Source organism: Nothoprocta perdicaria, unplaced genomic scaffold, assembly GCF_003342845.1.
Source record: "Nothoprocta perdicaria isolate Ctin4 unplaced genomic scaffold, notPer1 scaffold_40, whole genome shotgun sequence".
Lineage (NCBI taxonomy): Eukaryota > Metazoa > Chordata > Aves > Tinamiformes > Tinamidae > Nothoprocta > Nothoprocta perdicaria.
In genome coordinates this window covers 3,597,977-3,615,838 of record NW_020455644.1, presented here as the reverse complement: position 1 = coordinate 3,615,838, position 17,862 = coordinate 3,597,977, and the positions used below count along the sequence as shown (strand labels likewise).

The window sequence follows — 17,862 nt, the reverse complement described above, 5'->3', positions numbered from 1 at the left end:
GTGGGGGCAAGCCCCGGCGGGCGGTGAGCGGGGCCGGGGCCGGGGCCGGGGCCGGGGCCGGGGCCGGGGCAAGGGCCAGAGCCAGAGCCAGATCCAGGGGGATCCGGTCCGGTCCTTCCGTCCCGCCAGGGGTGGGAGGCTGGTGGGCGGGTAGCGCCGCCGCCGCCCCCTTCTCGTGCGCGCGGGGCGGGGGGAGGCGCTTACGGCCGCTGCAAAGCGCCGGCTGCCCGAGGAAGGGGGCGAGGCGGAGGCCCCGCCGGGCACGGGGGCTCCTGGGCTGCGGGGTAAAGAGCGGCCGGGCGGGGGCACCTCGGCGCGGGCTCCGCGCTACGTGCGCGGCCGCACGCACGCGCCCGGGGACACGCGCCCGGGGACACGCGCCCGGGGACACGCGCACAGGGACGTCCTCGCGCCGCGGCGGTCGCGGGCACGGCGGGACGCGCCGGGCTGGGCTCGGCCCCGCTCGCGGCCCCGGCCCCGGCCCCGGCCCCGGCCCGGGGGGACGGCGGCACCGAGAGGTGGCGGCGCAGCGCGCGGGGGAGGGGCGGCGGCTCCGGGGGGGCTGCGAGCGGCGCCCCGGGGACCCTTCGTCTCTCCGTATTTTCCTCTTTTTGTTTCCTTTTTGTGCGTGCGTGTGTCACGTTTTCGTGCCTTTGTCGCCACCTGGCTTGGCACCGGCAGCCAGGCGCTCGTCACGTCCCTCCGAAGTGACGTGACACCCCCCCCCCATTCCATAGGCTTCATCTGCCGCTAGGATGTTTGTGTGGATGTTTATGTGGATGCTCCCCAGTGTCGGGCACCGTTTGGAGCTGCTTCGCTGCCACTTCAGGGACAGGGCATCAGTGCAGAACCACCCCGAGGGTGACTGTTGCCACGAAGTGTCCCTTAGGAAAGGGTTGGCTCCGTCCCCGGCTGACCAGGACGGCTCTCGCGCCGCGGGCAAGGCCTGCTCCTGTGCAAAGCGTGGCCTTTGCGCCCTGCCGAGGCTCGCAGGGCAGCCCCTGTGCCCCCAGACCCGGGCCCGCGCCCCTCGCTCGCGGTGCCCCTTAGCTCCGTGTGGCTCCGCGTTAGCTCCCCGTTTCCCCCTGCGAAATGTCTTGGGAGTTGTACGGTGCAGCTAAATCAGCCAGAAAAGAGAAACGGGTCAAAAAAAGTCTTACCTATCGCGAATTTCAAAGTCAGTTTTATCACTGTAGTTCATATACTTAAAATATATTCAAAATTATTAAAATACTAGCCGCTGTTTCTCTGAAGCTTCCATTCTTTTAAGCAGCGCACCACTGAATTTCAGCTGCATTTTGCCCTTCCACGGGTGCTTATGTCCTGAACGCAGCTGTCGTGTTTGTTTACATACCCTTGTTTTCACATTACCTTAAGGTGCAGGTTCACACTTGAAACCAGATAAACTTGATCGGGTTGTGCAGTGATAACGTGGGATATTATGGTCCTAAAGGCTTTGGCCGCCCTAAACTACAGTATAACTTACATTTAGGTTTATTTATCAGGAATATCTTTGAGGTGGGATATAGGTTAACTTTATTCAAAAGCATGGGATTTTATTTAAGAAATGTCGCAACTTACAAACCATCAATAGAACATTTGAAACAAGAAACAATGATGCTTTTGTCTGGTTGCATCAACTGGCATCAGAAGTTAGTGAGATTCTTGTTTCTTTTCCATCATCTGTACAAATCCCTGAAACTGAGATTACAAATTTTATTAATGAACTTAGTTTATTTTTAAGACGGTTTGTTAGAGACACTAAAAATAAGATAGCTATCATCATCTGGTTAGAAAACAGATAAAATTTTTAAACCATTTAGGGGTGGTTTAGCTCTGCGTATTTTTTCTCATGCTGTTTTATTTTCCTGCAGTGAAATACATGGTAATCAGTTTCTATTCTTAAGTCAGCATGATGGTCTTTAGTAAGATGCACTTCTAAAATTCCATTTATTTTGCAAAATAGCCATAGTAAGTATGATGGTACAGTGCAACAGGAATGACATTTCTTTGATAATGGCTCACCTGAGGTGCTTCAGTGAAAGAAAGTTTGTTTATTTTGAAAAATGCAAGGTTTAAAAAGTGGATGGAAAATGGAGAACACTGAGGATAGGGGAATTCCCTTCTAATCCCTAACAACTAAGTACATATCTGATGCACTGGGTGGTTTATCTCCCTTTTCAAAACTTTATTGTATGACACACTCCTTCCCTTGTTGGTTTATATTGTGCTCCCATAACAATAGCTGGTATGTACATTTTAAAATATTATTATTGGTTTGGAAATTAGGAACATAGAGAAGTGAAAAATAACATAGCATTACACTAAGTGGTATGTGTTAGTACTAGAAGAAGGTTTTTGTTTGTTTGTTTTGGTTTTAACAAAAGATTAAGACAAAATCTAAGCATCAGTAAGAGTGGGAGAGATTTTCGATGAAGATATTTTAAAGTTTTTTCTCTAAAATGAAACATCTCTAAATGTTCATTTTCAAGCCATAGTATAGTAGGAACTTAATATTTGCAAGATAAGCTGTAGAGAAAACTAAAAATTTTCTAACCTGAATCAGGATTTTTGTATAATTCCTCTTTTTTATTAGTGTGAGTAAAGCTATCACTTAAGATTTAGAGAACAGACATAAGTAAAAGGGAAAAAATACTTGTGGCCATTACTGAAGTTTTTCTGTTTGTTTATTTTTAAGTGAATCTAGCGGATGGCTGAAGTTGGCTTGAGTGTTGAGTTGCTGAAATGTTTTGCTGTTCGAGAGCCGTGAAAAGGTAGGGCATATTGCTAATTTAACTTACTTTTAACACATCTAAATAGTCTTTGCTTATGACTTAAATATATGTGAAATTGATTGTGTGGGGGTTTTTTGTTGTTTGATGTTTATTCCTTTTGTTCTTTTCATGTATACCTTCTATGTCTCTATCTATATCTTAAAGTGAAATTTTCAACAGAGTATCCACAGCTGAAATCCTCCCAAGCCATCTATGCCTGTGCTCCAGTGAGTTATCAAAAGCACTCTAAGCAGAACAAAGGTTTTTAAAAGGCTTAATTATGAGAAAGTGGTATTCTGAAGCTGAATGTGATATCTGATACATTGCTACATTACTGAGTTATTAAATTTTAGTGTTTCAAAAGAAGAGGAAAATATCTGTTATAATGAGCTTAGTTTTAACACAGCTTTTCAATGTCAAAGATATAAGCAAAAATGTTAAACATTGGAGAGTTAAGGGGGAAAAAAACAAAGGGAAAAATGAAATCTTTGCTAGATCACGATTGCATAATGTGTTTCAAGTAGAGATTGTGTTTCATAGCTTTCCTAAAGCGGGGATGGCTCTCTTCGAAGTGCTTATGACCTTGATTTTGACTGGAGTCCTTTCTGTTCTCTTCCATTCTCACTAAGACTCCTAGAACGATGTACTGCTCCTTGTCAGAGAAGCCACAAGCATCTTGTGCGTATTTTCTCCTTCTAAATTCATTTTAATCTGTTTATTTTTGTCAATTCTCTTGAAGTATGCCTCCAAGTTCTGTCTTTCACCTTCACTGAATGAATTCTTCCTTCTGTCACGCAGACTAATTTTGGCCTTTGAACATTTCTCTTTAAAGCAAGTTCAAAATAGACTTTTGGCTGCAATCCTGAGCCTTCCTACTGCCATCACAGCGTTGTTTAGATACAGAGCAAGGGAACTGAAGCGATCCATTCTTGTCCATTTTTCTTGAAGGATACCAGATGGAAGTGATTAATAGTGTACAGGTATGCTGGAGTCGTTGTTCCAAACTACTGGAAACAGTTTGCAGTATAATCAGACTGTGAATATGTGAAATGGTGTAAAACAAGGCAAGAAGAGAACCGAGACCATTACTAGATGCAGAAGGAGGTTCCTAGAAGGAAATAGAATGTGTTTTTCTTGCACAGATCTTAATGAAAGCCACAATCAAATAGGTAACTTTTTTTTTTCCAGAAATATTTTTTCTTTTCTACTGCTTCTATCCAGTTGCTGCAGAAGAAAAATATGAGAACTTCTATATTTTTCCTCTTTTTTTTCCTCCTCAAGAAGACAAGGACTTTTTACTGTTTTTCACAAAAGCATGATGTTGGCTTGATATTCCATCTCCTGCTCTTCAGATTAGGATCATGAGTGATAATGCCAGCTAGTCCTGGAATCTTTTGGCTTGCTTTTTTTTTTTTTGGGGGGGGGGGGGGGGGGTTGTGCTTTTTTTCCTGTTTAATGCACACTTCTGAATTTTTTTTTTTTGAGTTGTAACAGTTGGGAATTCCATCAGTGGTCTTAAATTACAGGTCTTTCTTCCCACATTTCTACAAAAATCTTTTCTGTTGTCATCAAACTGACTGTAAAGACCTGTTAAATAATTTGCTTGCCTCTTATGGAGAGAACCAGTTACCTCGACCCATTTTCACATTTCCAATTGAAGGGCTAGAAAAGTTGAATTATAAAAATATAAAGGCATCACATCCTCTTGACAACTCAACTGTTGGCATTTGCCATTTGCTAATACAAAAAATACTGCTTATTGTCCAAGCACTAATTTTGTTTGCTTTTTTGTTTGTTTTTAATGAAAGTTGGCAGAAGATGATTGTGCTTATTTCTGTGCTTGGCATAATTACTTGATCTATGATACTAAGTGAATGGCTCTTTGTAAAGTTCTTTCTTATTAGTACTTCATGTAATTGTTCTTTATATGTGAATGGGAAGCAGTTTTGCCTCTTGCCTGCCCGTGCATTTTCCTGTTTGGATCTTGCTTGGTACTGTGAAGACAAGCCAAGCTCCTTTGAACTGCAAGCTGAAATGAAAGCACATCAGTGAGAAAATAATTTCATAGCCCATGAGATCAGTTAAAAGGCAAAAGCTATTATTAAAATATTTATCATTTATATCATGTACTTGATGTCGAAATAAAATCTTTTGGCAATTAGGATGCTAACCTGAATATTGTCTTTGAGACATAGAAGGAAATCCTCATGGTCTTTACTTCAGAGCTTGTTTCTCCTAGCATTTCAGTCTTCTCTTACTCAAATGTACTCTTTAAACTCTTGTTTAATTTATACCTATTTGAGTTATTCAATCTTTTGTACTCTCTGAACTTTCTAGAATTTCTTCCACATAACCTTACCTTCTGCTCTTACTTTAAATGGTCTTTTCCGACCCTTGAAACTCCCTTTGTCCTTGTTTTCGTCTCTTTCAATTAAGAGAGGAAAAAATGGTTTTCTTGCTTGCTAATGTCTTCTGTAAAAACGTGTACTTGAAAAATTGGATTGAATTTGTTTAGCATGAGTGCATGAACTTCAGAAACAAAAGCAGGACTACTTCTGATTGAAATACTGCTATTATTTCAGGGTAAAAACAAATGCTCTTTTGACAGTGTTTGAGAAAGTATTGGCAGTGTGCTTTCTAATATGAAGGTCTGAAAGTAAGTAAGCTTTGGCTTTCAAGCTGAAGTTTGGGAATTGCTCCAAAAATCTACCGCTACAACCAGTCTTCGTATTTTTAAAATTGCTGCTTGAGCAGGGAATTTTCATTTGCTCATACTTTGAGAAGGCGAAGCAAAATGTTGTACACTGGCCCTTAGCATCCACGGCTTCTGAAACATGTTAGGCTTGCACGGAGTCGCAAGGGAGGAAAATCTAGCGCTCCGGCTTAAAATACTACTTTTAAAGGATTATACTTCCAGTTCAGAGTGTTTATTCACTTTGCATGTTCTAATGTAACGTATCAGTTTGTCGCTTGATTAGTTACATCATATGTAAACATTTTATTATTTTGTTAGGTTATACCTGGAGAAAATTTTGTCACAGCACATTCTTCAGTCAAGATCTTTGTCAGGAGCTGATGCCATCAATGCTCTTAGACCTTTCTATTTTGCTGTGCATCCAGATTTCTTTGGCCAGCATCCCAAAGAGAGGGTAAAAATCTTTCAGTGATGTGTTTGGGGTTTTTTGGTTTTGTTTTTTGTAAATGAGTCCATCTAGTCTGAATATAATATGTATTATTTTCTTTACCACTTTGAAATATGCGTTATATTTGATAATGCTGTTTTTTGTAAGTTTGAAAGCCTTGAAAATCATGTCTCTGGAATCTGTTGTTGGATCGTCATTACAATTTATTCGGGCAAGATAAGTATTTAGTTTTATTGAGAACGTGAACTATATGACTGTTTATTAAGAGTAATTGGAAGTTTGTAAATGTTAAGCCTGCATATTAGGTAAAAAAGGTAAGATGAAAACTCTTATTCAGATCCATCACTTTTAATGTTTCCTTTTCTTTTTTCTTTTTTTAATAGGAGGTAAATGAAAATTCTCTGAAGAGGTTAAATGGCTATTTGGAGAATCTGCAGAAACCAGGATTTCGCTCTTTTAAGCCAACTCGTCTTACTTTTTACGTAAGAGAAAGTGAACCAAACTCCTGTAATGCTCAGGAATCCTTCAGTGCTTCAGGTGCTTTATCTCCTGTAGAATGTATCTTCCTGTGTTAAAATTATTTTTAAAAGGCTCTTCCTTTACACAGTTACACTGACTACTCAGTTAAGTAAAATCCTGTCAAACCATGAAAATATGCATGCTAAGACCATGCAGCTAAGACCATCCAAAGTCCTTAAGATTTAAATAAAATATTGCAAGAATGAGATTTCCTGGCAACATTTAGATCAAGTTACAGTATGGTGAAGCATAGATTGAAAAAAAAAATATTTTAATGCTTTTAATGTCATTGTTCGTGTCTAATTGGAGCAAAAGTTACTCGTCGCAGATGATGCATAATCAGTACCAATGTACTGTAGAATTAGTGTTACTCTGTAGTGCGCTCAAATCAGTAGTATTCTGAAAGCAGATATTTTATAACATATGCAGGCTTTAATTTACCATACATTCGTTAGCTTTGAGACTATTGAAAGTATTGCCATGTTTGGAATACTTGTTTTGGTTTGATTTTATTTCACGAGTTTTCTCTAAATGAACTAGTTCACCTTATCCGTCATATAAATTTTCATTGCATTCTGTATTCTGCTGATCCAAAAGCTGAGGGTCCTGAGGGCTCAGAGGGTGACAGAGCCCTGGCACAGGCTGCCAAGAGAGGCTGTGGAGTCTCCTTCTCTGGAGATGTTCCATACCCGCTTGGACACAGCCCTGTGCCACATGCTCTGTGTGACCCTGTGTGTGCAGGGAGGTTGGATTAGACGATCTCCAGAGGTCCCTTCCAACCTTAAGGATTCTGTAATTCTTTGATTTTATGAGAACCTTGAGCAAATTTTGATTTGCTCAAAAAACTACTAGAAATTTTTTTTGGTTTTGTTTCTTTTTTTCCCTTCCCAAAAAAACACTGGTAGGTTGTCCACTTTTCTTTAAAGTAAGACTTGAACTGGCAGCTGTGTTCTGCTTTTGTCTGTTAGACTGCCTTGCTTTATAGTGGGGAAACTACTCCAGTCACTTAACTACTGAGCTTTAGTGTGTTACTGTTAAGTGTTTTTGAAGCTTTTGTTTGGAGTTTGAGTTGTTACCGTACTGCATTTCTATAGTGAATTGTATCCAAATTAATGACATAATAAAAATTGTGTGTAGAACTGTTGAACAAAACTACCAGTGCTAAATCAAAATCATCTTTTTCTGCTTTTGTTTCAACTGTAACTAAGATTTCAACTTGTCCAATGATTCAAACAGCAGAAATAGTTCCTTTTTAATATTTTCAGACTTGTGCAATTTTAAAAGATAAAATGTGTTTAGAATTTTAGAATTTTGCAGTGAGCATTAAAATAAGTTTCCTAAGTTTAATTTCCACATCAATACCTATGCACACCTTTTTGGCCTCTCATAAGATGAGAAACATGAATGCACTTAAAAAATACTTTCAATCAAATAATGCTGATTTTTGTGTGACTTGTATTTTTTAGGTTTTCGAGCAGTCACTTTTACATTACGTACCAGGGACCTCCTGAGCACAGTATTAGATATTCTCAATTCCTGCAGTTTATCAACGGAGCATGTTCGGAGTTTGAATGTGAACTCTCAGCCCCACAAGGAAGCAAAAGCTGTGCAGAACAGACCTATCAAATGGGATAAGACTTATTATTCATTTACTGGATTCAAAGATCCTGAGGAAGAACTAGAACAAGCCCAGAGAGTAGAAACAACTTTAATGTATGCATATTTTTTAATTTGTACAGATATCGTGTAGAATAAATCTGTCTTATATAATACTACTTTGGGGCTGCTGGTGTGGGTGGGTTTTTTATTTTTGAAGGTGATCTGTATGATTTGGAAAGACTACTGAATATTATCATCCAATATATAATTTCCTCACATTTCTACTGGTATAATTAAAAGAGTTCAGATGATCTCCTGGGATAACTATAGTGCCAGCTGGGATAAGGCATTCCTGTCTTGTTGCCCAGCATTCATGTTTGCGTGATCTGATTTTTCAGCTTTGTGGAATGTTACTGACAATCTAGAAGGAGGCAAAACATTTAACTTCCTATAAGTAATTACTTGCATCCTACAGGACTTGGATAATGCAACATTAAAGCCTATAATCATTATCATTAGTACTTATTATCACAATCTACATACACAAAGAAAAAAAAAAAAAGAAAAGGCAACCTAAATGTTTACCTATAGACTGTTATCTAAAATAAATTTGCGTTTAATGAAACTTGTGGTGATTTAGAAGTCCATTATTTATAAACTGTTTTTATCTGCTAATTTTGAAGTGAGATAAAAATACTGACGCCAAGCCCATTTTTTCTATACTAATGAAGATTGTATTTATACTAATGAGGACTGTGTTGGATTAAATTACAGAATTGAAGTGATAATATCTTTGGAGCCCAAGACAACCATTATCCTATCTAGCATCTCATAAATAAAACTGCATTACATGGTACTGTAAAACATACTTAACCTATTACAAAAGTCCTACTAGGAGTCTGCTTTTAGTACTTAACATTTTGGCTTTGAGCCTTTCTCCTTATTTTTGAGTTACAGGGTTTGAGGTGTTTTTTTTTTTCTCTTCCTTACTTCAGAGTATAGAGTAAGAACTGCAGTGTGGGGGTTTTTTTGTTGTTGTTGTTGTGTTTTTTTTTTTTTTTTTTTTTTTTTTTTTTTTTTTTTTTTTTTTTTTTTTTTTTTTTTTTTTTTTTTTTTTTTTTTTTACAAAAACAAAGTGAAATTTAGCTTCCAAAGTCATGCTTGAGCAAAGTGCTAAATGACTTAGAGTAATATCCTTCTAGGAACATAATAGTCCAGTTGGTGGAGGTCTCGAATGTGCTCCACGAGTCCTGCTTTCCTAGTTGTGATTACACTTCCCTGATTTGTATAACAAAAGAACAGTAGAATTTTGACCCATGTGTCTGTGTTCATCCCAGCACTGCAGGAGTTACATAAGTTGGCCCTTTAGTATTTTCTCCCTTATTTGATGGTCTGCTATGATCAGACTGTCATGATTTTTTATTTTTTATTATTATCTTTTAAGACAGAAGCATAGTTCCTCGGTTCTCATTAAAGCTCTGAGACTCTTGCCTAAATCACACTGATCTACTTCTCCATACCTTTCACATCCCTCAGAAAAATCTTGCAGTTTTAACACTGTCAAAGTACTTCTATTAACTTGATTGCTTAGTTCCCCATCAGATTAAGAGCAAGGTTTTCATATATAGATATCTCAAGGGAAAGTATGGAGCAATTTCCATTTCTGTCCTCCACTTTTACAGCTTACCATTACCTGATAACATTAATGTTTTATTAAGGAGTTTGGTTAGTTGAATTGTTTACGTGACAAATAATTTGGCGTGTCCTACTTTGTTTTTTCCTAAGATCCTGGTTAGATGATAATGAAGCAAATGCAGAAAAAAAGCTGAAGAAGAGTTTACCACTTAGAGAAGAATTAGAACGCTTGAAATTTGAACTTTCTCATCAACTCCAGCTGTCTGATATCAGGTAATATATTTAATCAGATGAACTTGCATTAAAAACTTGTCAGATTGAGGAAGCATTATACACTGTCATTAGGTGAGAAAGCTTATTCCAGCAAAATAGCTCTATGTCATATATGTTAAAGTGTTGCAGTGAATAAGGGTTTCCAGAAGATGTCCATGGGGACAAATTTTTCCAGGTACAATCTGCTCAAAAATATGTAGCGTTTTTGAGACAAGACTAATGATACAAGCTGCAGTTGAGGCAAAGGCATATGCAAATAGGACCTGGGCATTTCCTTTCATTTGAGTATTTTGCTGGGTGAAATTGCTTTTCCCAAGTTCAAATGCATGTCTATTAAGATAACTGCATTAGTAGTGAAATGCAGCTTTGCACATATTTACTGACATCCTGTGAAGTCTTAATAGAAATGCCCTTATCTCGCATTTTCCCACATTCTAGAGGAGGAGATTTGTTTGCTTTAAAAGGCAGAGTACAGTTTGTCCTCTTCTTTTTTTCTTCAGAATATTTTTTCAGAAAATACTTCGTAATCCTCATTGGAAGAGAAGAGAAAGTTAAAGAAAGAATGTTCCAAAGTCTATTAAGTAGTGGGTGAAAGAACTTTGGGACTATATGAAAGGCTGGTCTGTTAAGTTGTTCTTTTAACCCGGAGAGAATAATATTCTCCAGAGGGAACTGGACCTTCTGAAGCCAAGGTGTTTTTCCTTTCTCTGTGTAGAGGGCTCTAGCTTCCTCAGACTGAATTCAGTCTTTCTCAACACAATTTCTACTCCTCTGCAACTGTATGTTTTTGTTCTCTGCTGAAGTGAATGTTTTTGTTTTAATACCGAACGTTATTCCAGAAATTTAAAATGCATAGATTTGGTTTTATTCATGGCTTATATTCAATTTTTTTAGCGTTTGTGCTTTTAAAATGCTTTGAAACTATTACATTCTGTGGAGAGTTAAATATTAACTTTTCATAGTTTAGAAAGGAATGCAAGTTGTCAGAAATCCGACTAGTAACACATAAATAGGAATAGCTACTTGTGATCATGTAGCCTACTGCTGTTTTCTGCAGAAGTTTGAACAATAGAATGGGATCATTAACTTTATCCTATGCCTAAGTCTAGGACAGCAGAAGATAAGGTTGAGACTGAAAAAAAACCTTTTTATGATCCAGTTTGTTCTAAAGAAAGCCAAAATGGCATTGCTAGGTAATAATAAATTGTGATTGAAATGACTTACACTGTAATAGACTGAGTTGCCTTATGAGTGTCATGGCATAGTGCCATTCTCTGTGTCCCAGTCATGGCTTTTTGCCAGTTATGGATTTCTCTACCAAGAGAATGATAATTTCCAACTTTAAGGTTGTTTTAAATCAACCAGAGATTTGGCTGAAGTTCAAGAATGTATTTTTTTGATATATTTGGACAACTTTACAATTTAGACTTCTTGAAATTTAATTATGAGTTCATCTCTTTCATCTATGATGAAAGAAATATCAGAACAATGTATATTTAAAGTTGTGAATAAAAATATTTTTTTATTTCTAAGAAAAAAAATCAACTTGCTTGTGTCCTTGTATAAAGTATTTGCCCCTCTAGACAAACATTACACAGTGTGCAAACACGCTGCACACTGCATGACTCAACCAAGTATGGGGTTGCATATTGCTATTTACTTCCTCTCCCCCTCCTTGGTAAGGAAGAAATTTGCTTCTCAGTTTCTATACCATCTAGTAACTTTTGTGTTTGCTTTTCCTAGATGCATCTGCTTATGCATTTATCTATTTTTATAACATTGTTCTTGGCAAATAGGATATAGTACTGCAAATAGTACATAGTACTAAAGAGTATATGATATGGACAGCTTTTCAGTAGTCTGTTGCTTTTATTACTGTTCAAGAAATATTATTCTATGTGAGCTCTTGTCTGTGTTTTAAGGTTATATCTCAACTCCTGTATTTTTGTTTATATAATGTTGAGCCTGAAGGACTCTGAATTGTGTTTTAGGTGGCAGAGAAGCTGGGGTATCGCTCATCGCTGTAGCCAGCTACACAGTCTAGGTCGTCTAGTCCAACAAAGACCTGAAGTATTAGGAAATGTGAAAGGTATGTCCTGATGTGTCCTCACATATCCTAGTATAGTATTGATTCAGAGAGGCATGCGAGTCCTTGGTGACTGGGGTACTGTACTGCTTTCTCTCAAGTGCTCTTGATGCTCTTAAAATGATGGTGTTGTGTTCTGTTACCATATTTATTCCATAAAACACTTATACTGAAGGATTGTGTCATCTCCGAAAAAAAAAAACTCTGTAATCCTGATTATTTTTCTCTTGGGCCCTTGGCAACAGCTGTTCACTTTAACTGTAACTCCACATTTATGCCTTTATTCAGATGCTCAGTTTTGAGTGGTTTTCAGAGTTCTTTTGATCCTTTGTCAAAGCCATTTTTAAGACAATAGGCAAGAGGTTTAAATTTAATTTCAGATTAGGTATTTTTTACCAAAGTGTACTAAGGATATGAAGTGCCAGAGAAGCAGGTATCCATCTTTGATGATCTTTAATAATATATTGGACAATTATCTAAAAATCTATTAAGATAATTTGAATGAGGAGAAGGTAAATGCTTATTAAGGTTTATATGGAAAAAATCCTTTAACGGGAATTTTCAAGAATCATTTCTTCAAATTTCGAGAATAATGAAAACACACATTTTTGTGTTGAAAAGTATTTTGCTTGTAACATATTAATGTTATGGTTGAATCTTAAATAAGTGGGAATAATGACAATAACCAAAATTTCTAAAGATCTTTATTTATTTGTTAGGACACACGTTGATATTTACAGACCGTTCAGGAATGAGTCCTGCAGGCCACGTAATGCTGGGGACCATGGATGTTCATCATCAGTGGACCAAAGTAAGAGCTCAAGTGAATTATTTGAATGATTCTGAAGTGCGTCTCTGTCTCTCTGTTTCTTTTAAAAAAAAGATTATGACAACTTTTTTTTGTATATACAAATATATAAATGTGTGTGTGTGTGTGTATATATGTATTTATATCTATATCTATATATAGATATATAGATAGACAGATATAGATAGATATAAAAACTATTTTGCCAGAAGCTGCTCCACTTTCACTGTTCTGTCAGATTTCTCAATAAATCATCTGAGATCATTTGACTTGTTCAAGCAAGAGTATTTTGTATACATACAAAAAATACATACATTTGAATCTGGAACTATTAATGTCTGTACATACAAGGACTGTTAATTTCTCTCTATAAAGATAAAGGACATCTGTCAATTATGTTAATGACCTTTCAGTTCCTTTGTAGTATAAATATTAAAAACATTTGTAAGCACATTCTATTTTATCTTGCCCAAAGAGTTGCTATTTGGGGGAATTATTTGGACTTTTTTTTTTTTTTTTTTAAGTTGGGTTCTATGTTTGCACCACTAAGAATCTCTCCTTTTGTAGTGTCTGGTGATTTTTTTTTTTTTCCCCTTTTTCCTCTCTCAGTTTTGAGTTACATGCTGTGTAACATAGGATGTGATTTTGTGTATCTGCACAGATCTTTGAGAGATTGCCAAATTATTATAAACTTCAGAAGAGGATGCTGTTCTTGGAGGATCGGATAAGCCTCCTTCTGGGAGGCATACGAGTGATCTACATTGAAGAGCTGCAACCCCTGTTGACGCTGGAAGAGTACTATGACAATTTGGACTCCTTCTATAATAAATTACTTGACAGCAGGCTACCTTTTCATCCTCGCAGTCTGCGAGGCTTGCAAATGATCCTAGAAAGGTAGGTATCTGCAGGAAAGTGATGTTTTCTTTTCGTTTTGTTTTGTTTTTTTTTTTTATTTGTTACATTAGTTACTGGTTTCACTAACAAAAATAAATTCTAATCTTGCCATAAACTTTAATATATCTGGAACTTTTTGTTTCTAACAGTGCTAAGTGACTTTTTATGGGTTTCAAAGGGGTCAGGTTGAAGGGAATCATGAATATTTGAGTGAAGTTAGCTTGTCAAAATCCTGTCCTTGTCTTACAGTGCAGGACTGGGCTAAATCAAAGGTTTTGTGCTGTCACCTCATCTGTCAACTGTGTCAATGGTGTATATACTTTTGAGTTATGTTGGCAGAATTGCTTTTGAAAAATCAGAAAAACTTGAACGGTGTATGATGCTTCTGTATTCTCGTGAACCAACGTTGATCTTTATATGAATTATTCTGATTATGGTTAATTGATGGTTTTACCTGTCTTCAGATTTCTTTCTGAAAGTAATTTGTGTAAATATTTTGGTGCAAAAATGATATTTTGGTTTTAATTTCCACCATGTTTTGTTACAGTGATAGATACGCACCAAGCTTGCATGAATTAGGGCACTTCATGATTCCAACAACTTGTGATCCAGCCACTCTCCAATGGTTTATTATTGCCAAAGCACAAGAGGCAAGAGAGAATCTGAAAAGAAAGGAAGAGTAAGTGTTCATGCAACCCGACACACTTATTTCATGAAAATGTTCTTTTTGTATGTCTCATTTTTATTTGTAGTAATAAGAGAACTTTGAAGAATGTATTCTAGCTCTTCCAGAATTTCTTTTTACAGAATTACCTTTCCCTGTACAGCAGAATTGTGAACTCTTGTTTGCAAGCTTGTGCATTGTATGGATTTTGAGCCTCAAGAGCATGATGTAGAGATGCTGCGATTTTTATTTATTTATTTATTTATTTATTTATTTATTACCTAAAACATTGTCATAGGTAGCTGGATGGTGTTGTCATCTAGAGGTTGTTAGTGAAAGGTTGTTTTGCTTTTTTGGATAGCTTTGAATGAATTGTCGAAGTGACACGTTTTGTCATGAACTTATGTATCATACATAGACAGACTTGATGGCTTTGTGAGGGTACTTGAGGGCAAGAAGCTTACTGAAGACTTCAGGGATTTAGATCTTGTTGCTTGGGAAACTTGATCTGAGAAATGGATTTTAATAGGACATGGAGGATTGCTGGGGTTTTCCCATAACTTCTGTGTGTTTGAAACCATGCCCAGCTTTGAAGATAAGTTGTTATTCAGCAATTAAAACCTGTACTGGAGTAGCTTTCTCTAGAATACCTTTCTTTTGGTATCATCTTCAGATTAGCAAGAGAAGAGTTGGAATGCTGTCATCATACTCTAAGTGGCTGTGTTGTTTGTAAGCACTAAGCTCAGTATCTCACCGTCTTTGTATGTTGGATAATTGGCGCTTTGTATAAAATAGTTAAGAATAGCCATACTGTGGGAGACCAGAAGTTTGTCTAAACTCTATCATTTGCTAGCTTAGGGCTAAGACTATATGAATGGGGCATTTTTTTTTAAACTCTGCACTCCTTGCCAGTTTTTAACCATCTATATTTGAGAAACATACTTGAAGCCCAAGTGCCATCTCATGTTAAGAGCATGCAATAGAGCCTTTTTTTTCCCTAATTCTCTAGTTACATTTTGAGTCAATTTACATTTTGTGGCTCTAAAATATCCTGTGGCAGCAAATGGAACGGTTTAAGTGTAGCAAGTATATGGCTTGGAAGGAAGGGGTGCTCTTCTTTTATGGACCTACAGCCTGGTGACGTTCTCTTGTTCTTGTGCTGTTGGAAATACAGAGAGGTCTCTGTATTTATCACCTCTGCTTTTTTTTATTTCACATATATATATTTCACACATATGTATATATGACAGATATGTCATATTTCCCCTTGATTGTCTTTTTAATGAAGTTGAAAGTTCCTTGCCGTTTAAAGTTTGCCTGAACAGAACCCACTTTGTACTTCTGGCTGCTCTTCTCTTCCAGTGTCCCCAGTTAGCTCTTACACGCTTGGAGTGAGCAGCACAGCTCGCAGCAGTGGCTGTCACAGGGCTCCGAGTAAAGAACAGTCTGAATTTCTACAGCCCTGCTGGCTCCAGAAGAGATGCAGCTAAATGTGGCATGGTGCCTGAGCGAATGTATCTTGCTCAAGCTGAACCATCTCTGCATCTGATGTTCCAGTTTTCAGTTGCTCTTAATTCTCTTGAAAAGCTCAAATTTTCCATATGATCCAACTGCTTTTCATAGGGGCTGAATAGGGGAAAAAAAAATCTGTAAGTTGTGATTACAATATTTTCTGTACTTCCTGTAGTTAAATTATTAATACACATCACTTGACTGTACCTGACACCCGTTGTTGGAGATGACATGCAGGGTCTTGGTTAAGATAGAGGAGTCATTACTTAGCTGTCTCATTAACGTGGTTTTTGTCCTCAAAGCTTAAACTTTGAAGCTTAAAAACTTACATTTCTCATCTTAAAAATGAAGCCCCAGAATATTATTATTTTGGAGTATTAGCATTACCTGGTCTCCCCAGATTTGGTCCCGTGTGTTTGCAAAGGCAATTCTTGGTAGGGCTGCTCTTGCATGCAGTTGCGAAAGCATGTCCAGTCCAACCAGTGAAGCCGGCACGTGGCTCAAGTCCTGACTTGAGAGGACATCTCAACAGTGCCATAATTGTACGTTAATTAAGAAGCGATACCATTGTTTAAATGTGTATAACATAAATATATGTGTATTTTTTAAGAGAGTGTGCCTAATTTTGTTGCCCTATGTCGTCTTCGTTCTCTAGGATGATGCTTACAGAGAAGGAGCTAATCACTACTTCCACTGAGAAGTTTTCCTTGGACCGCCTGTATAAGGAACCCAGCATTTCCAGTGCACAGATGATAGAGTGTTGTAAGCGACTGCTGCAAGAGTCGTTGCCTTACCTGCAAGGCATGCACCTTTGCATCTCCCACTTCTACTCTGTGCTGCAGGACGGAGACCTCTGCATACCTTGGAACTGGAAAAGCTGAGAACTTATCTGATAATCAGATGAATTATTTTCTGTAAGAGCCTATAAATACAAATGTTTTTAAGAGTAAATTATTAAAATCTGTATTTTGATATCAGTATTAAACTCAAGTATTTAATTTGGACTGCTGCTCAAACAGGATTGGAGTCCTAGACAACTTGCAGGATATGCAATATTTCCAGTTCTGGGAAATACATGTGTATGTTTTCTGTAATCCTGTAGTGTTTGGAGTATAGGGTAGCAGTTATGGAATTGCATTTTTGTAGTGAATTATGAAAAGTTATGACACTACAAGTCTGCAAAAATGTACATGTGAATTTTTAATATATATAAGTATTACCAGATAGTTTTTTCTTAAATATAGGGAAGAATGTTTCATTCCAGCCAGACACTACATATCTTAGGGGACTAATCGAATGCAGAAGTACATAATACTGCTGGTGGCAATTTTGGTGTTTACTATTGCTACTTCCTACGGAATAAAAAGAAAATCTACATCATAATATTTTTATTTTGCAGAAAAAAAAAAGGAGTACCTTGAACTTGGTTTCAGTAGTTTCGCACACCGATCCAACATTGTTGCCTTAGAATTTCCACATATGTGGGCTGTGTTGTCTGCAGTTACTTAAAAGAAATGTCCGCCTGTACTTGTTTCTCGTCATTTGTTCCATAAATACCGATCATCCTTTTTATGCACACGGCTAACAGATTGCAAATCCCATCACAGCACTTACTGCCCGAGTGGTTTAATGTGGCACCTGAGGAAAGGAAGCACTGATTTGTGTGGGATTGTTTGCAAGAGTAAGTACTTGTCAGTGAGGGACAGGAGTTCACAGGAAGGCTCTACAGAGCAAACACATTGATCTGTACCAGTGCTCCATTGCCTGAGTAAAATGAAATGAAGGCGTCAATTTAGGTTGATATCCCCTCATTGTAATATGTACCAAAAGGGGTGTTGTATTTAGGTTACTATTTTGAAAAAAAAATCATTAAAAAAAAAAAAATCAGCTACTTATCATTTTTAGACTTGACTTCACTTGTGAAAACTGGCAAAAAAAAAATAAAAATAAGCAAT

At 37.7% G+C, this 17,862-nt stretch overlaps 1 protein-coding gene across 1 annotated transcript; it reads left to right on the top strand.

Moving 5' to 3' along the window:
• The first annotated feature begins 2,445 nt into the window (after positions 1-2,445).
• On the top strand, positions 2,446-17,432 carry TCAIM (T cell activation inhibitor, mitochondrial). The gene is made up of 10 exons (XM_026045531.1): positions 2,446-2,774; positions 5,788-5,923; positions 6,301-6,454; positions 7,903-8,149; positions 9,821-9,943; positions 11,935-12,032; positions 12,749-12,840; positions 13,499-13,731; positions 14,279-14,410; positions 16,563-17,432. The coding sequence occupies exons 1-10, from the start codon at positions 2,746-2,748 to the stop codon at positions 16,786-16,788; spliced, it is 1,470 nt and encodes a 489-aa protein (XP_025901316.1). The 5' UTR covers positions 2,446-2,745; the 3' UTR covers positions 16,789-17,432.
• The last annotated feature ends 430 nt before the right edge of the window (positions 17,433-17,862 follow it).

Excerpts from the sequence above, each read along its gene's own strand:
- TCAIM (XM_026045531.1), top strand. The coding sequence starts at position 2,746 with ATGTTTTGCTGTTCGAGAGCCGTGAAAAG. Across the intron at positions 5,924-6,300 it reads GCCAGCATCCCAAAGAGAGG|GAGGTAAATGAAAATTCTCT; the intron begins GTAAAAATCTTT and ends TTTTTTTAATAG. Across the intron at positions 12,841-13,498 it reads TTCATCATCAGTGGACCAAA|ATCTTTGAGAGATTGCCAAA; the intron begins GTAAGAGCTCAA and ends GTATCTGCACAG.